We start from the raw sequence: 23,183 nt of genomic DNA, 5'->3' as shown, positions 1-23,183 counted from the left end.
TCTATATATATATATATAAATGGACGTGTGTGTCCCTATATTTCACTTTTCAGCCAAAACTACACATCGCACATGAAAGGTGTTTGTATGTGGTATTAGCCCCAAGTCTCCATTCGTGCACTATGGTGGTTGCGTCTCGATAGCTATAAGGGTGCGGGAGATATGGGCTTGAAAGTGGTTGAAAGTGGAAGATTTTCTATTTCGATTTTTAAAATGTTCGAACCGTTTTAAATTCAAATTGGTTCGATTATAGAACGATTGTAAACGTTCTAGAAAATTGATCAAACTGAAAATAGTTCGTTTGACTGGATGTAAAAATTCTCTTAGTCTGGAAACGGGGACCTAATACTTGCATTCTGTGAAAACGGGTAAGATTGGCTATAATGTAATTATCTTAATCTTCACTATTGTTACTTTTTGCCCACAAATAAAAACCCAGCGAAGCGGGTCCTTGCAGCTAGTTTTTATATAAAATTACTGATTATATCTGAGAAGTACCAATATTTGAATACCTGGCAGAAGCTCTTGGGAACAATGAGAAAGAACATTGTCAACTGTGCAACAAAATGAGATGAATAATAGACAAAACTCAAAATTTTTTGTTTTCTTTATAAAAATTGCCATTCTTTTCTATTGAGCTACTAGCTTGTAAATTTAAATAAGATTTTTTAAGAAATGAATTAAAAGAACGATTTTGTAATTAACAAACATATTTATACATATAAAAAAATAAATAAATAAAGTATGTAATATGTAAATTAAAAAGTCTTGAAGGACAGTTGATATCTATCCCAAAATTAACAAATATACATAAAAAACAGACAACAATTATATAAAATTTAAAATATATTACATTAAATACAATATAAATTAAAACAAAAAAGTATAAAAGTTCTTTGAAGGAATTTGTTTTTGAAGAACTGCTTTTCTTTGATTTGCTTTGTTAATTGCTTCTTACAAAATAAATAACGTTGTTACAATATGTTGTTCCAATATGTTGTTTTTTTGTAAGTTGGAAATAACTCATAAATCATAGTTTGTAACTTATAACTTGTATCTCATAAGTCTTAACTATATATTTACATATACTTTACCAGTATTTACAAAAAAAATAAACAAATAAAAAATACGTGCCAAATCGTAGCTTGCTAAGTGTGCAAAACTTCTCAAGTTTCTGCAAAAAGTTCTAAATTCTTACATTCAAATTGTGACCAACTCTCATCTTTAGTTGAAATCACTTTGAATTAAACCATTTTAGATGTGTTAAAGTGATTTTACTGTAAAAAATGAACATAACTTTGTGACTTTTATCTGGTATAGTTTAAAGAAAAAAGAAAACCAAAACCTGTACAACATTTAACAAAAAGCACACATTAAAAAATTTATGCATGTAACTAAACAAATATAACAGCATTGTATGGTTCTGCTGATGCATATAAACTTAAATAAAAATTAATTTGATTTTATTGTAATTGAAACAAATATAATAAAACAAAAGCATATTTTTTGGATTTAAAAATCTTCAAAAAAAAATAGGAATATATTTGAAACTACTGTTTTCAGATAAATTGTTACAGATGTGTCTGTTCAATTCTACTTTGCCATTCTTGTTATGTAGTGGAAAAAATAGTATAAATTAGCACATTTTAATTATAAAATATGCTAATTCATAAAATATTTACTTATAATACAGTAGTTTGCATAAATATAAGTTGAAATAATTCTATAGGAGATAATCTAACCAAACTTTTACAAAGCATTTGATAATTGTTACTATCATAATTTAATCAATAAGCATGATTAACTGATCCTAATTAAGAGATTTATAATAAATTATAATTATTATTAATAGTAGAGTTTTATTATTTATTTTTGTGATGATCTTTGGGGCTGCAATTTGAAAAAATTGTAGATCTATAAATTTCCACTGTCTGTTATTTCTTAATCTCAAGAATAGTTAAATAGATGAAAGCCAAGACCAGATATGGAAAGATTGGAGGCAGGAGGTACCGATTAATTATATATGAACTTCTAGTGCAAACCAGAAGTCGCATTACTTCAATTCAAAAATTTTCCTCTGAAAGGAGTTACATAGATGATCGGCATTACTCTATTGCTGACAGAAAAGTATGATATATAGGGACAGACACTACTAATTTGAGGTGGAGAGCATATATTTTAAATTTAAAAATTATTAAAAATTGCAGATTGGCATTGTGACAATGTTACAATAAATAATTGCTCATTTAATATTGGAAACTTGTCATTTTGTTTATGATAAAGATAATAGAATAGAACAAAATTATGGAATCTGAAAACACAAAATTCAAGACAAGACTCTTCAATCTATCATTATGCAAGAGAAAGTCATTTCTAATACACTAGGTCACAAAAGTATCCGAACACCTATAAAATGGAAGTTTTTTAGTTATCACTCATTTCCTACTTGAAATAAGAAAAAAAATGATGACAGGTATAACATCTTCAGACTTTTTTTTTACACTGGAAAACAGTACTTATGTATATAAAAACATTCATCAAAAAGAGAAATATACTTTTATTTAAAACTGTGAAAATTTTCACATCACAAAAGTATTCAGACAGAAGAAATAAATAATGATAAAAATATATATATATTTTATACATTTAAAAATGATTGCTCATTTTGCTCTGATAGCGACTAGGCATTGATTCATTCAAATTTTTATAAGTTTTCTCTATTAAATTCAAAATCTGATGGTGGTGATTTTGAGATCAGATTCTGTTATTGAATTGATTCCCTTCTGATTTGTTCATTCAATATGGCAGTATTGCCTGATACTGCAAATTGTTATCGGTTATTATCGGTTTTTACCAGTGCATTAAAATCAAATATATATTTTAATAATTATTTGCTTACTGTACAGTAATTTAACTTGCTGCCATTTTTCTTCAATTATATGTTTAGCATGTTTTTTAAATGTCTGAATTAATCAAACTAGAATTTCTATTAATTATAGTCAGTTAACATTATCAGTTAGCTATCATCAGTAGAAGCAAGTCTTGAAAGCAATTACAGTGTAGATTTTGCTGTATCTTGAATGACTTGAATTTATGTTAATAAACAAATGTAATGTCTTTGTAGTAGTATAATGGAAATTAAATGTATTAATTTTACTATGCTTGCCTAAGCAAATAGTTTTAGAATAACTATAATTTATAATGATATAATAATTTAAATTAATATATTTTTAATTAAAATATATTGTACATTAATGCAAATTTGTATACAGATTAAATTTACAATCCTGACAAATTATACAATATTTCTGTTATTATTTTGGGTTAAAGATTATTTATTGAAGGTACACATCAGCAAATTTGGCAGTATTATTATTCTTATGATACACTATAGGGTATTGCAATTTCAGTTTGTTAAAACAGTAAACTTTTTGCAATATTCATATATGGGTCAGAAATTTATATAATATCTACATAACTGTTTTATGCAACTTTTAGATTGAAGGTTTACTTCAATACTTTTAGATTTAAGGTTAAATTTCATGGAATTTTAGTATTTTAATAACAATAAGTTATAGAATTAAATATTTATTAACATAATTGTATTCAAAATTAATGTTTAAAATATAATCAATTTATTGTATTTGTAAAACTATTTTATTTTTTCTATTATGATCAGTTTCTTTATAACAAAGTGTGTAAGTGTAAACTAAGATATTATAAGTTATTTTACTAAATCGAAATGCTAGTGAAGAATGCTTCATTAGTGTTTTAATTTTAAAATACTTCAATAATAATATAACTTAATATCATCAGCAGTATTAAATAACTTTTTATAAAACTCTTAATAAATATTTTCTCTTACAGGAATATTAGATCAAGGAAAAGGAGTTCTTATTATTTTTCAGGATACATCTATTGACAAAACTTATGAAGCTGCTTTAGAGACTATTCAGCACATGGGAAAAGTTGTGGACTCTCTGTATCATAAAGCAAAAAAATTATCATAATTTTGAATTTTGTCTCTCATCAAATTTCATCTGCAAAATTGACATTAAATCCATTTTTATGCATCTGCAGGATTAGTTGAGAATTTGATGCTCAAAATTATTTGGGTGATTGTGCAGAAGCTGACTTTAAATTAAACATTTAATACTCCAGCAGAATTTTCATCTGATCTCACATGCAGTGATTTGGTCATTTCAGTTTTTGAAATTTTATTATTATTGTCAAATTAATTCTACATTTGTTTTTATATGTTATACTAGTATTTATCATAATACTAAAATATTTGTTATTGAAAACTTCAAGACAAAATATTTTTAATGTTCTTATTAAATATTATTCTTTGGTCTGTTATTAATATTTAAACTAAGTTCAACATATTTCTGTTGTTGGTTTTTTATGTATAAATTTAGAGATTAAATTTTTTTTCTTTGCTAAGTATTCCTACTTTGGCAATTGATAAAGTATTAAATTGCAAATATTTATTTGAAGAAAAGCTATCCATGCAACTTTTCCTGTATTAGATGCAACATGTTTGACAAAAAAAAATAAATATAAAATTATATTTAAAGAGTATGAATTATTATTGTATTAATATAGTTTTAGAAGCATAATTTTATAAATTTTTATATTATATTTATATTGATTTCTTTTTATAGTTCAAAATGATATAAATGCATTTGTAAGACTATAATCTGAAGCTTTAGAATTTAAATATTCAAAAACTTCCAGCACTAATTATTAAGAGAGTTTAATAAGTTATACTAAATGGTGTTAATGTAGGTTATTAATAGTATTATTTAAGTTGAATTTTGATTTTTTCCATGATTAATAACACATGTATATAAATTTTACATCGATAAATAAATAATATCACTGATAAATGTTATTTGTATTTAATAAAGATAGAAGAAAAAAAAATAAAACTTATTATTGAAATGAAAATGCACTAGTGCTCAAAATTAGAGTATTGTCTACAAAAGGGTACAAACTAGCATGAAATTATAAGCATGAAATGTGATGAAATTCTGTGCAAGCGAAAACTCAGCAATTCAGAAAACGAATGCACATCTGTAAATGCATAAAATGTATGATATGGCTCTGAAAATGCAAATTACTGAAAAGCTGAAACAGTATAGCAGTTCTCTCACTTCACATCATCAGGAGATGACTGCTAGGCAAATCACTCAGAACTAGCATCTGTAAGAGGAGCAAGAATGTGTGTGCGCGCAGATTTCAAGAGGGGTTTTTATTTGAGAAGAATTTTGTGTTCCTTTCAACAGAAACACAGAGTTAATATGGACCCATCATTCTTTGAACTTTACCAGTGCGACACACATTCTTTTCTTAAATGAGTCCCAGCTCTCTAAGATAGAGGTGAAATCCTGGACTATTTTGTCAGACTTTTCATGGGAGCTGTTAGCCTGAAGTTAATTTTTGTGGACAACATTCTCTGACCTCATTAGGGCCAGCTGATGGACAACTTCCTGGAAATTGAAAACATTCAGCAAATGTAGTAGCCACCCAGATTCCCGATCTCAACTCTATCGAGCACATATGAGATACACAAATGAGACATATTGCAACAGATTCCTCCAGGAGCTCCAAACATCACTTGTACAGAAATGGATCTGATTGTCCAGGACGTTATTAATGTGCTTGTCAGCAGTATTAGGAATTGTTATGACAGCTATATACCTGTCAGAAGTTATCATACATAATAAGCTTTCGTGTACTGCAACATCAAACATGTAAATATTGCCACTTCCTGTTCGTGCAAAAGAGTCTTTAAATTTCATAAGTGTTGGCATCGCTCCCACATTTCTAACAATAAATCTCTATACAACAAAATTTTGCACATTATTCTTTAATTTTGAGCACCAGTGTACTTTATCAAGGAAGCACCAATAAGAACATTTTATTAATTGTTTGTTAATTAAAATCTGGTGTAAGGATGCTGAACAAACTAGCGCTATCTGTAATAACTAATTAAATTTGAATAGCCTTGATTATATTGTTATAAACAAATGGTGTATTTATGAATTGTCAGAAACGTGTAACCAAAGCGAAATCTACGTATTAATGATATTTATGATTTTAGAGGAAATAATAGGAATCGTCAGTAATTCACGCTTCTTTATAGTTCACTGACCCTAGGTCGAACAGAAATCACGTGACTGGACAAAGTATTGATCGAGAAAACTATCACGTGATCTTATGCTACAGTTTGATTGGTACAATACGTTGCAATAAATAATATAGTTAAGCTTAGTAACTCAGTAAAAAATTTAACAGAATTATTAATAAAATATTTAATGTAAATCGCGTTTTGAACCGATATTAAAATCCTAATATCGAAGATTTTATTTGGCATCAGTTGGCAAACAGCCATATCGTTTCTTCTTATACCCAATTCTAAAATGTGAACGTATTCTTAATATTTAGTGTCAATATATTTAATATGACTATTCATACGTTGCTATTATTATTAATTTTTTTTCCTGCAATCTTACGGCTCGTTTACTTTAAAATATTTTTATCAAATGATAGTAGTAGTAACAGAATTTAAAAAGAAAAATGTTTACACACGTATGAAACAAGAAAAAGAAACATGATATTAATATCGGTAGGATGATGGCGAAATTCAAGTACAGAATCGTGGAGGAAGTTGCCTAGTAACTACGCTAAAAAATAGGTAGTCTGGCTTTTGGCCAATTCACTTCATAAACGGTCTAGACAGAGGTATTAATGTAAGGAAATAGGTGATTCCTTTTTTCCCTAGCTTGTCCGTTATTTAAAGATTGTGTTTTGACATACGAATTAAAATAATTACAGAATTTTCAGAGTTATAATCAAATTAGATTATATATGAAATAATTATATCAACACAGTTTTTAACCTGTATTAATAAATAGTCTAAATTAGCTAAACATTGATTTTGTCAATTGTTTAAAACGTTTTTAATATATTTACCTTGTTCATCGCTTTAAATTTCAGTCGGAGAAAATTAAAATTCTAAAACAAAATAAAAATATAATTATCCTCTCAACAAATTAATTAAGTTAGAATAACGTAAGTTACTCTAAAAAATAATCCGCTTTTCGGAATTCTTACAAGTATTCACCGAAACCCTTTCCTCTTCTACGCTGGAAGCCATCAAGAAAACTCCTACAGACGGTCGACACGTGACCTTTAAGTCATACAAGCGAAGGACACTCGATAAAAGGGTAATACGGTCTCAAGAATGGTGAAATAATTAAGCGGTATTGATCTATATTCGGGTGGTTGACGTGTCTTAAATTTTTACATGATTAGTGTAATATCTTATAATAGGGATACAATAGAATGACGTCATAAGTGGAGTGGAGAGAGCAAGAGAGAGAGAGAGCAATGGGACGTCGCCTACATCTAAGAATGAATCATCACAGGAGCTATGTTGACAGTAATACAACTATCTTGTTATCATGTGATATGTTTAATCAATAAAATGTGCAAATTTTCATGTACTCTTGCTTTCTTCTTCAAGAAAATTCTGTTTACTTTCTGTATAAAATAAATTCGATTTCTTCAAATAAAATTATATTATTATTTCGTTTAAAATTGTAAGTGGACTTTTCTAAATGCATTTTAAAANATTATTTCTAACTTTATTAAAGAATTAATTGAATATATTCAATTTAAAAATTCATAAATTGAATATAAATAAAAGTATATTTGTGTTTATATGACTGATAAGTTTATGACTATTCACTGAATTAACAAGTTCTGAAAAAAAAACTTATTTTTATACCCGAAAAAATAATAATTTCAATAACTCAATTCATCCTCGTTATCATGGGTAGTTGCATTTATTACAGCTCGTTCCACGAATCTTGTCCGGGCTATAAAAATGCACAGTAACGGAGACCTATCTTATTTACTTATTGAAGAGAACGGAATCTAACGAGGTCATTGTGTGTTACCGAAAAAGGGCTCTTGAACTTGATAAAACTTGTAGAGCTCTACCGAATACCACGCATTGCTCAACTAATAGGTGGTTTCATACTGTATATATATGTTTATTCAAATCTTAATTTGTAGAATTACAGTATGAAATTTAAATTTCTAATTATTTCATTCTATAACTTAACAAATTCAAATTGCAAACATTGACAAAAATAATTTCGGAAACGTACAGTAACTTGTTTATCATTTGTGGTTTAATACAATTTCACATATATTACAAGAATTAATGATTATGTTAAGAGTTTTCGTTCTGTAATATTAAATACGTAATAGTTCTTATCTCCGTTATGTTTATATTGTAACCATGCTTAATTCTTTGTAAATATTATTTTTTATCTAAAAAAAAATTCGTTTCAGTTAAAGTAATCTTGAAAGAACGCAGCACACTATATAATACAATTTTCAAATGACATTAGATTCAACATATAAGCCATACATCTTTGTTAATAAAAGCTTATACTGCATAATAATGTACACGTAAAATTGTATTACAGTAATTGGAGTATTGGTAAAATAAGCCGCTTCAAATTTGAAAAGTACTGTACATATCCAGGTCAAGTATTTTTATTTTGTTCTTCATACTAAACTAATAAAATCAAAGTGTACTGCTTGCTTCCCTCACTCTATTCATATTGTTCATATAAGTAAACAAAAATCTCGGAAGACAATAATACAGTAGGTGAGTGCTAGGTAAGCAAGAGAAAACGAAATTCGTATTGATACGAAAGATGAAATTCCAAATATTTGGTCTATTTCTCTAATTTTGCATAAGTTTTATTGAAAATGACCAAACAATATAACTGTGTTTATATATATTTTACATATTATCTTCAAGTTTCGTTTTAATGCGAATTTTATATACTTTTGCGGTGTCTTCGCTAAGGATGGACATAAATTTTCCTGTCGCTTAAGGGATTGTTTGGAATTTTATCTGATAATTTTTTGTTGATAAGCCTAATTCAGATGAGATTTTTTTTTACCGTATCCACGTGTATGTTCTCAATTGTAAATCAGGTCCGTTTATGATCTACAAAATTGGTATTTTTGATAATGTATATTGAAAGCTATGCGAAAAAAATAATAAAGTTCCATTATTACGTGTACATCAGAAAATGTAAATTGACATTTTAAAAATTAAAAATTGATCTAACTTTAAAAGTCAGGCAGTTTATAGAAATATTTGTTAAATTCCATTTATTATATTTATTTAGTTTTGATAAGATATTCGCGGGTGGCGAATGGTTTAGGTCAGTGTTTTTCAACCTGTGGGTCGCAAAGCCATACATGGAGGGTCGCGGGTAAAAAAATAAGACAAGTGTTTGCAGGTTCTACACTACAATAAAAAAAAAACTACAATTTCAGTGAGAAGGCTGTGCCTGTTTATTTCACAGTACAATTAGTTTTTTGATCGATATTTAAATCTCAACAGAAAGAAAATTAAATAAGTACCGGTAGTTTTTAAAATCACTGACATAGTTTTAATATGGCCGTGGGGGGTCGCCAGAATTTTTTAACTTGTAAAGGGGTCGCGTATTCAAGAAGGTTGAAAAACACTGGTTTAGGTAATCACTCTCCCAGTCCTATTGAATCTGACTTTTATATTAGTAAACTATACTTTTCCACCCTCTGACATTCTGACCATGGGAAACTATCGAATGCTACTCATTACGATGAATACTCTAGTTTGCATGTATTTTTCTAAAGTAGTGTACTTGATGCGGTATAAACACATTTTATTCTGTTATCAATAATTTTGAAAGGTTACATAAGTGAATGCAATCATTTGATATTATTTGGGGTGGAGCAAATTTACGCATAATTTCGCTTTACGCGGTACCTTCTGACACTCAATCACCGCATATACAAGACCATAATGTACTGTACATCGTGTTAGAAATTTGTGAAAGAAGTAAATAACGTAACTAATAGTTTTTCTTTAATTTTTTACACTGTTCAAAATACGGAACTGGAAAAGTTCGGCTTTATGAACCTTAAGAATCCCAAGATGATATACTTTAAATCGCTACAATCACTTTTTTTAATATTCTAATAACTGGATAATTTATTCAGTCTTGAGTTATTATAGTGACTGGTTTCACGCTGCCAAAAATCATCGTAAATGATTTTCTTTAAAATTAATGTATCAAATTAATGATACAAAGCACAAACAATAATCTCTTTGAAACGTCTTTAACTAATGATTAATTTATATAAAATTAAGATTTATTTTTAAGCATTGTTAATGCGAATTTAGATTGATTTCACATTCTGTTGCCAAGTAAACTTTTTCTACTACTACTATTTTATTATTACTTTTTTAGTTGTTGACTTTTGAATCTTTGATACTTTTACATATGTATAAATTCTTGAGATCTCAATACAGGCATTGTGAGGTAGTCCAAAACTTTTATGAAAAGTATTTATCTGTATTAAAAATAATATAGACTTATATAGCAAATGAAATTAAAGCTAATGGATAAAACTTATAAAATGCTAAGAAATGATGGAATGTTTTAAATCGGGTTCTTAACATTTATTTTTCCATGGATCTCTTTTCCAATCAGGTGAAAGTCGTCGATTCTTTCTCTGAATAATGTTTTTAAATGCATCAAAGAAAATCAATTATATAAACGTCTATTTAAAATTAAAAGCGTGTAATATAGCAGTATATGTGCTTCTATCTTAATTAAAGTTAAACTGAACAGTTATCTTAATTTTGTGTTATTATGTGAAATTGTTAAGATGATTTTTATCCTTCCAAGCCCTGGATCCTTTGTTAAGATCCAATGTTTTAAACTGCGTTAATCATATAATTTAAGATAGTTTCTTAATAATACCCTATAAATAGAACTAAATGTTTTATGTTTTAAATTGTAATAATTCATTGTAAAGGATGCAACAAGATAAGTTGCTTTTGTAAGCGATGAAAAGCTTAACATGCAAAACATTTCAAAATTGTTCTCTATGACTGCAATTGATTTTTTCCTGTTATTCGTTAAAGATGATATATTAATCGCATATTTTAGAGTTTAGTAGATATTTAGGAAAATAGAAATTTATACGTTACACTTAAATTCTCAATAAAAAACAACTTTACATATATTTCTTAGTGTTTTTCTATTATATTGAAAGTCAATTTAATGTTTATAAAAAAAAAATTAATAAATAAAAACCTGCTCAGATATATAGCGTCATAAATCTTCATAAAATTAAACTGAAAATATAAATAGAATCTAATCTCTCGGTTAATTTTTATTGCAGTAAATTGCATTTTTTCATTATCTGAAATCTATTTAGCTCGTAAATTGTTTTCTAATTGAATTACCATAAGTATATGAATTTCTCTGTAGATTTTCAAAGCTATTTATCTTGGATTATTACTATTATTAATTTCCTCCTTCAACGTTATCTTATTTTGATTAAAAAAGTTTTCGTAACAAATAATTTCAAATGGCAATGTGTAAGAAATTTGATTTTGCATAAAAAATATTCTGTATTTCGATTTGTATAAGAAAAATATACTGTGTTTTGATTTTTCGCAAGAAAATTTTCTATAATTGATTTTGTGCAAGAAAAATGTTCTGTATTTTGATTTTGTGCAAGAAAAACATTCTGTATTTAGAGTTTTGTATAAGATTGTTGTTTGAGTATGTGAGTTTGTGTAAGAATTTCTATGTAAAAACATATTTCTTAATAAAAAAAANATTGATGAAGAGGGAATGCTTCTTGAAGTTATGGTTATGGTGATTGGCATTCTTCTCAAGCGTCTTCTCCTTGTTTTTCGCATTATTCAACTGCTCGTACGTGTACTTATTCAAGTTATAATCACCATACGACGGCTTACGTTCCTTTGGTGAAAAACTCAATACCGTGCCCATAGCTGGATTAGAGAAATCAGCATTTAACTATCCGAAGTGGTAACAATACCCGTTGATGAATTGCACTATCATGTATGAAATTGTACGATTGTTCACCTCCATCCAACGTTGAAAGATGACAATCCACAGCACCAAATGGTGTCTAATGTTCAAATGGACACGTCGACCTTCGTCTAGCCTGCAACACTCGTCAGCCGATCGATGAGCCTTTTCCTAGTTGCTATGACTACGAGCTGCAGTCGATGACGTCAACTTAGTTGTATTTCATTGGTAGAGTAACTTAATGCGACGATCCTTAGTGATCGATGGAGTTAACAGAATGGCAGTACAAGTTCAAATCAATATCACGCACACGCACACGAACATGTAAAGGTAATCTGATTAATGTTTAATAAAAAAATAAATAAGTAATAGGATTTATATTTTAACATAAGCATTTTTTTGTCTTTACTTTAAAATTCAATTAGATATTTTTCTCTCTTACAATAAACACATCATGTTTAATGTTGGATAGAGAATAGGATGGCTTGGATCTTCATTTTTTTTTCTTTTTTNAAATTAACTCATATAATAATTTTTTTAAAATACAACAATAAATTAAGGAATTCTATTTATATTTTAATAAGAATTTTCAATAAATAAGAAAAAAAATGTTTAAAAAAAATATTTTTTTTAAAATTTTTCATTTAATGAGAAGTCTGAATTAAAAATACTTATATTAAAATATTTTATTTTAATATAAGTTAAATTAACATATTATATATGAGTTAATACTAATTTCAATAAATAACTTTTAATAAATTTACCATTAAAAAAAGAAACCAAACCATTTTGCAAATTTCCTATATTAAAACATTAAAATGATGGCGGCTAAGGGAACCTCGCCACCTGGTGTAGAAAAAATATCACTTGATAGATCGTCTGCTACCACAAAAATTTTTTTTTTCGTTTTTTTTAAATACATAAAATGTAAAGAATATTATTTCACTTTCGTGATAAATTTGTTTGTCATTTGTGACATTAAAAATTAGTAGATTCGTATTAAGATGAAACACGAGGGAATTTTATTTGTTCGGTTTTGTATTTCGTATAACTATTCTCCCGTTTACCAATGGCGGTATAGGCTTGTTTGTTCGAGACAAATTAATTAATAATACATTCTAATTAAGATTTTAATATTAATTACTTCATAATATTTAATAATTTAACGTTACACAGTTTAAATTATATTATGTGCAATACCGCGTTATAAATTAATTATACGTTTCATTTGTTTTTTTTTCCTTACAGCGGCGCCACGAATATTGTAAAAATTAATTAAGAATTAAAATAATAATAATAATTTATTTTCGAATTTTAATTTTAAAATCTTCTGAAACGTATTTATTAATTCTAAATTAATATTAAAATATATTTATAATTCATCTCTTTGCAGCTTTAAGGAATTTCTGAAATCAAATGCAATCGAACCTCAATAGCGACCACCTGTAAACGGCGGCCATTTTTTTTATGTTCCGTTCTTCAGAGTTTTAACTGTATTTCTTTATAGTTTAAGCTGTTTAACACAAAAAAATGCTTATAAATTAGTACGTATCTCTCTAATCTCTATCATAATAATTAGTANATTATTTCACTTTCGTGATAAATTTGTTTGTCATTTGTGACATTAAAAATTAGTAGATTCGTATTAAGATGAAACACGAGGGAATTTTATTTGTTCGGTTTTGTATTTCGTATAACTATTCTCCCGTTTACCAATGGCGGTATAGGCTTGTTTGTTCGAGACAAATTAATTAATAATACATTCTAATTAAGATTTTAATATTAATTACTTCATAATATTTAATAATTTAACGTTACACAGTTTAAATTATATTATGTGCAATACCGCGTTATAAATTAATTATACGTTTCATTTGTTTTTTTTTCCTTACAGCGGCGCCACGAATATTGTAAAAATTAATTAAGAATTAAAATAATAATAATAATTTATTTTCGAATTTTAATTTTAAAATCTTCTGAAACGTATTTATTAATTCTAAATTAATATTAAAATATATTTATAATTCATCTCTTTGCAGCTTTAAGGAATTTCTGAAATCAAATGCAATCGAACCTCAATAGCGACCACCTGTAAACGGCGGCCATTTTTTTTATGTTCCGTTCTTCAGAGTTTTAACTGTATTTCTTTATAGTTTAAGCTGTTTAACACAAAAAAATGCTTATAAATTAGTACGTATCTCTCTAATCTCTATCATAATAATTAGTACGTATAATATATACTAATTTATAAGCATTTTTTTCTGTGTTAAACTGTAAAAAATACAGTTAAATTATGTTTATTATAAATAAAACTCCGCTTTTCAAGAGGGAAAAAAAATAATTTAATTAAAATGTTATTTTTAGAAATCGTATCTTAAAAAAAAATAAAATATAAACAAGTAAACGTTTTCAAAAATTCTTTTTTAGAATAATTTTAAAAATAATGAAGATATTCAAAATTCTATTTGAAAAGACAATTATTATTCTAATGTATTTTATAAAACTTAAAGAATTTCGAGCGCACATATATATATATACATTTTTTCCTCCTCTCTCTCTCTTCGATTTTTCCATCACAAATCTTAGTAAAATTGAAGTAATAATAAGAATTTAATTTTATTTTACATTTAAAAAAATAAACGAAAATTTAAATCCTGCTCATTAAAATGAATAAATAAATAAAGTTTTAAAACAAGGGAAAAAAAAGGTACAGAAATATTTTCTTCGTATCTATTATATCTTCAGGCAGGAAATTTATTGATTAATATGTATACGTACAGTACGTATATATATTTCCTTGTAAATATATTTAATACACTTCGAAAATTGACTGTAAAATGAAGATAAATATAATATATTTATACAGAAACTATATATTTATATTGGCCCACTTTAATATCATTGTTCTAAATTAAACCAGTACGTATCCCTGTTTTAAAGGAGTATAAATATCATTTTTTTGAATCATTTATTCTCTTGTTTAGTTTATTTAATAAAGTAGAAAGGTGGCTTCCTCTTATAACAAAAGGAAAATAAGGTAAATCCGAATCTTAAGGCATTTAAAATGAATATTATGTTCCTACGTTGTTTATTCATTCTTATTTACATACCTTTATATTAAAATATAAGAACGTGTGTTCACATTGGCTTCATACGTGAGCGAATGACGATAAAATTTAATATTTTCCACATGCAAGCTTCTTTCTCCCCCTAGATTATATAATGGGATGGACTGTGTTGGTATCGATGTGATCGGAACTAAACTTGATGAGATGGCTACGGTGGATAAAACTGAACAACCTTATAAATATTTTATAAAATAATATACAATTCTGTGTATCATTTTTTATCAAAATTTTTGTTTTTAAATTAGATTCTGATTTAATATTAAAGTTTTCTTTTTCCTTTACCTTCCATCTTTTTAAATATACACCTTTGTGCTATGCGGAGAAGAGACTTTTACAGGGGGAGGTATATTTAAATCGATTGAGATTTTAATTTCGAAATTTATTTGATATTTTTTACGCTTTAAAATACTTAAAATAATCTTCATTTGTTCTATTTTACACAATGAGCATAGATTTATAAGAATATTTTACATGTTAGAAACGTATTTAAGTTCGTATAGTTAAAGAATAATTTACTAAGAGTCTTAAATTAAATATTAAAAAGGCAGCATTACATGGAGATGATGTAAGGAGGGAGATGTAATTTATTGTTAAAACATTAAAAATGTAATGTGTAATTATTTTAAATTGCTGTTAAATCTTTCTGAAATTTTTATTTTTCAATTAAAACGAGTATAATAAAGAGATCAGATTAAACTACTCGCTTCTGTGTATATAACTTCTGATTATAAATTATTCAAGAAAGCTATATCAGTTCTCTTTTATCTAAATTACCTTCGATAATACAGATGAATGAAGCATAACTATGACTTAATAAAACCTTTTGTGTGTGTATAGCTCGTTAAATGAAGGTAAATTTCTTAAAAATTTCAGTTAGAAAAAGGGGGTGATGTGTANGGGATTAAACTTACATCAGTTAATTATGATAGAGAAGATCCTTTCTTCAGTTCACTAATGGCCTTCTACAGTTTTAAAAACACTTAAGAGCATTTATTTAGATTTATCAGCATGTATTAAGCATAATTATTTTTAAGTGCTTTTTTTTTGTAGAGAGAAAATTGAAGGAACAAATTAGAATTACTCAAAAATTATAATTATTCCAAATATTATTCTGTATTAAAAGTAAGAGATTTGAAATGTCTAAGTGTAAAAACTAAAATTGTTAATAATACAGTTATAAAATATTAAGTAGACTTTATACTGTTTAGATAAATAAATTATTAAGTTAATATTAAGCAATATCTGTATTAAAACTTATTAAATATATATATATTTTTAAATGAGAATTTTGTATGAGAAAGCCAAAATTCCACATTTTATTTACCTCTATTGGAATATAGGAACCGTAAAATGTAGGAATTCCACATAAAACACATTTCAGAGTAGTCATAAATCCTATAATTGCTTGGATATAGTCCAAATCTTAAAATAAACTTTTTGTATAGAGGGATAAAGCTATTATATATATATATATATTTTTAAATTGAATACAGTAAAAACCTTTAAGACTTAAAATTCAAATAATACTCATGTATTAATAGATAATAGGAGGCAATTCCAATTATAAAAATAATTTCCTTTTGTATCTGATATTGGATTGATGCCGTATCCCATAACTTTCTATTCTACTTAAATGTTTTCTTTCTTTTTGGCATTTTTCCAAATATTTCTCTTGAGATATTTCTATAATTCCTCAATTTTTAGATTTATCCTCCTATTAAGATTTTTTAAACAATAAATTATAAAGGATTTTACAATTTTTAATGCTGTTTAATGTATAAGTTATGCCTTTTTTTTTTTATTACAGAATAAGACTTTGAAATTAGAAAATTTAATTTAATTATAATTAAAAGAAAGGTTATTGAATTTTAAATTTACATTAAAATATTAAATAAAATTTTCTTCTAATTAGATTCTAATATTCATTAATTTTATATATTATTTAGTAGTTTGAAGTATATAATTAAGAAATTTAAACAAGTTTTCTATTTAATTTACAGAAAAATATATTGATTAAATTTTTAATAACTTAATTTGTATTCATTTTTAGTTTATTTTTAAAGTAATTCTGTTCTAATATTCAATACTTTTATAGGTTCTTCAGTAAATCTAATGTAGTTTTCTGCATGTGATTAAGGAATTTAAACAAGTTTCCTGTTTTAATTTATATGAATATTAATTAAATTTTTTAATATTTTAATTTGTAAATATATAATTTATTTTCTCAATTAATTCTTCATGTTTGTTGATTAAAAAAATAAATTAAAAAAAAAAGGTTATTCAGAAATAGACAAGATCTTTTATTATCAATATTATTGTTCAATTTGATCTACACTATTCAGAAACTGATGAAAAGTGTTTTGAATATATATTTTTTGAACATTTTTAAAAGTCAAAATTCACATTATTTTGTCAAAATTAATACATTTTACTATAACTTTTTTTAAATATACATAAATCTTAAAATTGTAATATTTTTATTTTTTTTTGTATTTAAAATATAAATTAATTCATTTACAGTATGCATTTTCATGTTTCTGTATGATGACAATATGGTAAATTTTTCCTCTTTCATTAAAATGAGTCCTTATGATTATCTTTACATAATTTATGTACTGGCCAATTAGGAACATTTTTAACAAAAAAAAATGAATCCTTTAAAGGTCAGTCAAGTGTATTTATCAAGAGTAATAACATTAGCTATAGGCCAAGTTTTTAATTTTTGTTAATATCATATTAAAGTAATATGATAATTGAGAAGAATTGAGGTTTATTCTCCTCAATGTTTTTCTAATAGAAGGTAAGTTTCTGTCAATTGAATATGAAGTCTTCACTTAATACATGTCATATCAATGTTGTATTTGAATCATTAATCTTTAATGATACATACAATAGACTACATATTATATTTCGAAATAGGTTTAATGTACATTATATACAAGAATTGCAATAACCACGGATCTTTACTTCACTTCACATATTCATTCATAAATCTCTATATACAAACAACACAAAATACTCTTACAGACATGGAATTAAAATTTGTTTTTTTCTTTTTTTTTTATATCCTTTTTTTTTATACAAGCACAAGGGAAAAATTTCTATTGGCAATTGCTAGAAAAAAAAAAAAACATTTTTTTTGTCTTTAAATTTACAGCAATAACTTTGACAGACTCTTTTATAAACACTATTCTAAAACTACTTAATTAAATGTGTTTATTTTTCAAAATGACAAAAAGTAGGGAACTATTACACACTCTGGCTTTTTTCCAACCGTGTTCTGTGATGGCCAATTATTATATTTTTAAAATATTTTAAGGATTAAAAAATATTAATAATTAAATTCTAGATATATATATATAATTAAATATATCAACCCAATTAGAAATTTTTAGGTCAAGTTTAACGGATACAAATTCAAATCAATATCACGCACACGCACACGAACATGTAAAGGTAATCTGATTAATGTTTAATAAAAAAATAAATAAGTAATAGGATTTATATTTTAACATAAGCATTTTTTTGTCTTTACTTTAAAATTCAATTAGATATTTTTCTCTCTTACAATAAACACATCATGTTTAATGTTGGATAGAGAATAGGATGGCTTGGATCTTCATTTTTTTTTCTTTTTTTAAATTTAAAGAATAAGAATTAAACTTAAAATATAATATTTTGTCTTATAAATGGACATTATATATATCATATGATAGTAAGATAAAACATTTAATTCTCTATCTATAAATTAATTATGAAAAATTATACATTTATGAACTAATTTTTTTTAAAATTAATAATAAAGTTTAAAAATAAATTTTTAATGTTAAAAATATATATGTATGTATATATATTTTCCTAAATGGCAACATTTAATTTGGACGAAAACTTTTCTTGATCAGAATTGGCTGGCAATTGCTTGAGACTGTTTAACAATTTGGGCTTTTAAAATACATGTTTTGTTCAACAGTATAAATAAGAATTTCAAATTAAAATGAGAATTTTAACTAAATATATTGCTTTTAGATACCAAAAATATCAATTTTTTTTTCTTATTTTTTTTTGTACTGAAGGTTTTTATTCTTTTTTGGATTTTTCTTTTATTTTAAACTATACATTTAACAAATGTATAATATACCTAACAGGATAATTTATCATTATAGATCAGTACAAGGGATATATTAAAAAGAGATTAACAGTAAAATCAACATTAATTATATCCAACAAATTTTAACATTTATCATCACAATGAACGCATTTCAATGATTGAAATACAAAAAAGAGATATTGTAAAGTTTTATATATATATATGCTTATTTATATATGTATATATATATATACTTACTTCGTATACTGCTTCATAAAACGATATATGACGATAATTTCACAAAATTCCGGACGATTTTAACTATTATTAAAGATTGAGGAACGGTAAATACTCATTATACTCCCGCATTGCGCCAGAACTTAGCTTCCCAACAGAACACTAAGTCCTACAGTGAAGCACGCTTTACAGGGGCACTCACTTTTTTTCGATGAACATATATCAAACCTTCTATTGTAGAAGAAAGATAAATATTATGGGATATGATTCTACAATTTTCATTTACAGTATATTTATATTTATATATATATGTGTGTATGTATATATAAGTAAAGTTTTTTTTAAACCGTTAAACTATTATTAAAGTCTGGTTATGCCGTGATCGAGCAGCCTTTCAATTCGGTAAAAACTTCAGTAAAATAGCTTGGTTCACTATTGATTTTCAACATCTTTCCACTCAGTAAATTAATAATTAATAAGCATCTATCCCAGAATTTTTCTTTGCTATCTTCTACTAAGAAAGGCTTTAAGGGATAAGAAATCTCGTTACCCATATAAGCGTAAGATAAGTATAGACAGGTTAATACGATAGCCTGAAGTTCACGTTCAGTTTCGATATCGTCGTTAACTAATTCTCTAACCAGCATATAAAGGAAGACTACGTTAGCTGGATTTATAAATGCTATATCTTGCCAACCTTGTAGAAGTAATGATCTATCTACGCTTCTTAACCACATAACAGCATCGGATGGTTGAAGTTCTCTCATCTTTTTACACTTTCGACAGAGATATTCCCCTAAACATCTTAACAATTCCGATGTGGATGCCTGTATAACTGTCTTTTTGTGCGGGCTAGGAACGGTATGATCCCCTGTAACGTTGTTTTTACTTACTACATTTGGTGGTGCTCTCAGGGAAGGGCCGCATGCAGTAAAGGCATTGATGGCTCCGGAAGTAGTATGAGTAATGGGTCGAACCAAATTATGAGCCGTCAAAATTGCAGGTTTCGGTGGCAATGGAGGTGGTAAAGGCTTATGAGGTTTGTTGTTATTCCTGGCAACTACATCCAAAGGCCCAATGGAACTGGATTTCAGGTTGTAACATGCCAGAGAGTTCTGGATATTTTTGTTATTATCCACTAAAGTATTTATATTATCTAGGGGATAACGTAAATTCTGGTTTTTATTCTTTTCGCTCTTCTTCTTGTTCGAGACGTTGAAGTGTTTCCAACTAAGAGCATTGATGAAGAGGGAATGCTTCTTGAAGTTATGGTTATGGTGATTGGCATTCTTCTCAAGCGTCTTCTCCTTGTTTTTCGCATTATTCAACTGCTCGTACGTGTACTTATTCAAGTTATAATCACCATACGACGGCTTACGTTCCTTTGGTGAAAAACTCAATACCGTGCCCATAGCTGGATTAGAGAAATCAGCATTTAACTATCCGAAGTGGTAACAATACCCGTTGATGAATTGCACTATCATGTATGAAATTGTACGATTGTTCACCTCCATCCAACGTTGAAAGATGACAATCCACAGCACCAAATGGTGTCTAATGTTCAAATGGACACGTCGACCTTCGTCTAGCCTGCAACACTCGTCAGCCGATCGATGAGCCTTTTCCTAGTTGCTATGACTACGAGCTGCAGTCGATGACGTCAACTTAGTTGTATTTCATTGGTAGAGTAACTTAATGCGACGATCCTTAGTGATCGATGGAGTTAACAGAATGGCAGTTTAGGATAAGGGCGACTTGTAATGTGTAGGAATGGATTCTCATTATTAGTTATTAAAATAAATGTACCTTTTCTATTACTCCATACAGCTTACAATATTTTTCAATTTTTACTAGAGGAGAGGAAAGCCAGGAAAGGAACGTCAGCCAATAGGAACCATTTAAAATTCGAGAAAACCAGAAGAAAAAAAATAAATAAATAATTTCATTACAACGTGTACAGAAGCTGCACTTGTCTGGAGGAGCGAGAAGCGAGTAGGAACAGCATTAAATTTAAGAGATCTTGTTTAAAATAACCCTAAAGTTAATTGCGTGACGGGTAATTTGCATTGGCGTGCGACTGTTTTACTCAACAGCAAATTTGATAAAAGGTTGACATGCAAGTGAAAATTTCGTATTCAAGTAATCCAAGTAATTAAAATAAAAATTGAATAATAATAAAGGATTGTTACAAAACATTTCCTATTATATTCCGAACCGAATATGTCGTTTGATGGAAGACAAACATTAATAATTTCCTAAGTAATTTTAACAAGTTATGGCAATCCATTTAACCGTAACATTTTTCCATTTGCATAAATTGTATCCATCACGAATAAAAGTAATCGTAACGAATTCAATTCTGTTATAATAACTTCATTATGCCTTGGAGTAGAATTTGTAATTCGAATTAGACACACGCCTGAGTACTGTAGTGATTAGTCAAGGAGTTGAAATACGGAAAAAATCTTGTAAAATTTACTTTTTTTTTAAAAAAAAAGAAAAATAAAATAAAACGGTTGTTGCGAAAACACTCCTGTAGAAAAAAATTCCCTGTAAGTTGTCCTTTTTGGTGATTTTTCTTGTTGAAACGTCTTCCTGAAAAGACTCTTGTAAAATGTATCTTCTTAAAATGTCTCTTCTAAAAAAATCCTCCCTTAAAAACGTCAATCTTAAAAATATTTCTTACAAATTCCTCTGTAAAATATATATTTTTGCAAGATTTTCACAAAATATACTGTTAAAACGTACAATACGCGATGATAACTTACCTATAAAAAAGCTATTCTTGTAAAATTAAAATGTATCTTCTTTAAAAAAAAATCTTTTTTGTAAAATATGTACAGTAAAACCTGTCTAAAACGGAAACCTGCCAAACCGGAAAACGTAGTACTGGTCCTTTTTACACAGGTTTCACTCTACTTACAATTTTCTTCTTAAAATATCTCCTGTATTTAAAGCTAATTTTATAAAATGTCTGCTATAAAATGCTATTTTTTTAAATAAATAATTTCCATAAAAAGACTCTTATAAAATAATTTACAGTAAAAATTTCTTTATAAATTATTTTTAGTATTTTTTTATTATTATTATTATTAGAGAATAATTTTTAGTCGATTTTCCTTTGATAAAGATACCCATTCGAGAAATTTTAATTATCTTAAAAGAAAATATGGAGAATTAGATTAATTTTAAGTATTTATTAATTAAGTATTTGTTATATTTAATTTATAGAGTAAAAATCCAGGAGTTTTACGTGAAACGAAGAAAAATGATAGGCCTAAACCTGGCTTCATTCACAATGAAGAAAAGGACTTCTCTAGGTTTCATTCAATCGATAATTTGTGTAGCAAGTTTACACAAAAGCAAATAGTCTGAGTGGATGAATAATAAACTCGATTCTAGGCTATTAACTCTACCTTTTTACATAATTAAAGAGCTAATACGCAATAAAACCTGTCCAGAACGGAATCTCGATAAAATGTTAACCTACCTAATCGGAAAAAATCCTTAGAAACTCGGCCATGTTAAAAAAGAAAAACCTGTTTAAAACAGAAACTACCGCACGAGTCCGTCTTACACAGGTTTCACTGTAAATATTTATCACGTATAGGCCTAAATAAACGAAATTTCCCTACAAATTACTGATTAATTTAGTATCTTGTACCGGATTTTTTCCACAATTTTAGGGATTTCTTCCTTGTTTTTAGGGATTTTCCATTTATTTTAAAAGGATTTTAGGAATTTCCCCCTCGTTTTAAGGCGTTTTAGAAATTTTTTCCTCGTTTCGGCGATTTTCCCCGT

At 26.9% G+C, this 23,183-nt stretch overlaps 2 protein-coding genes across 2 annotated transcripts in view; one reads left to right on the top strand and one right to left on the bottom strand.

Moving 5' to 3' along the window:
- The window catches only part of LOC111640579 (26S proteasome non-ATPase regulatory subunit 11-like), an 8,025-nt gene extending 4,014 nt beyond the window's left edge, over window positions 1-4,011 (top strand). Inside the window, exon 4 of the mRNA XM_023386603.1 lies at window positions 3,868-4,011. Coding sequence (XP_023242371.1) covers window positions 3,868-4,010 — 143 coding nt within the window. The 3' untranslated portion in view covers window position 4,011. The remainder of the gene's footprint in view (window positions 1-3,867) is intronic.
- A 14,788-nt stretch (window positions 4,012-18,799) lies between these two features.
- LOC111640578 (cyclin-dependent kinase 5 activator 1-like) lies at window positions 18,800-21,155 on the bottom strand. The gene has a single exon (XM_023386602.1). It carries the CDS (start codon window positions 20,792-20,794, stop codon window positions 19,754-19,756), a length of 1,041 nt encoding a protein of 346 aa, XP_023242370.1. The 5' UTR covers window positions 20,795-21,155; the 3' UTR covers window positions 18,800-19,753.
- Window positions 21,156-23,183: the final 2,028 nt, after the last annotated feature.

Source organism: Centruroides sculpturatus, unplaced genomic scaffold (assembly GCF_000671375.1).
Source record: "Centruroides sculpturatus isolate CEXI.00-Female unplaced genomic scaffold, Cexi_2.0 scaffold1379, whole genome shotgun sequence".
Lineage (NCBI taxonomy): Eukaryota > Metazoa > Arthropoda > Arachnida > Scorpiones > Buthidae > Centruroides > Centruroides sculpturatus.
This window is presented reverse-complemented; position numbering and strand designations above follow the sequence as displayed.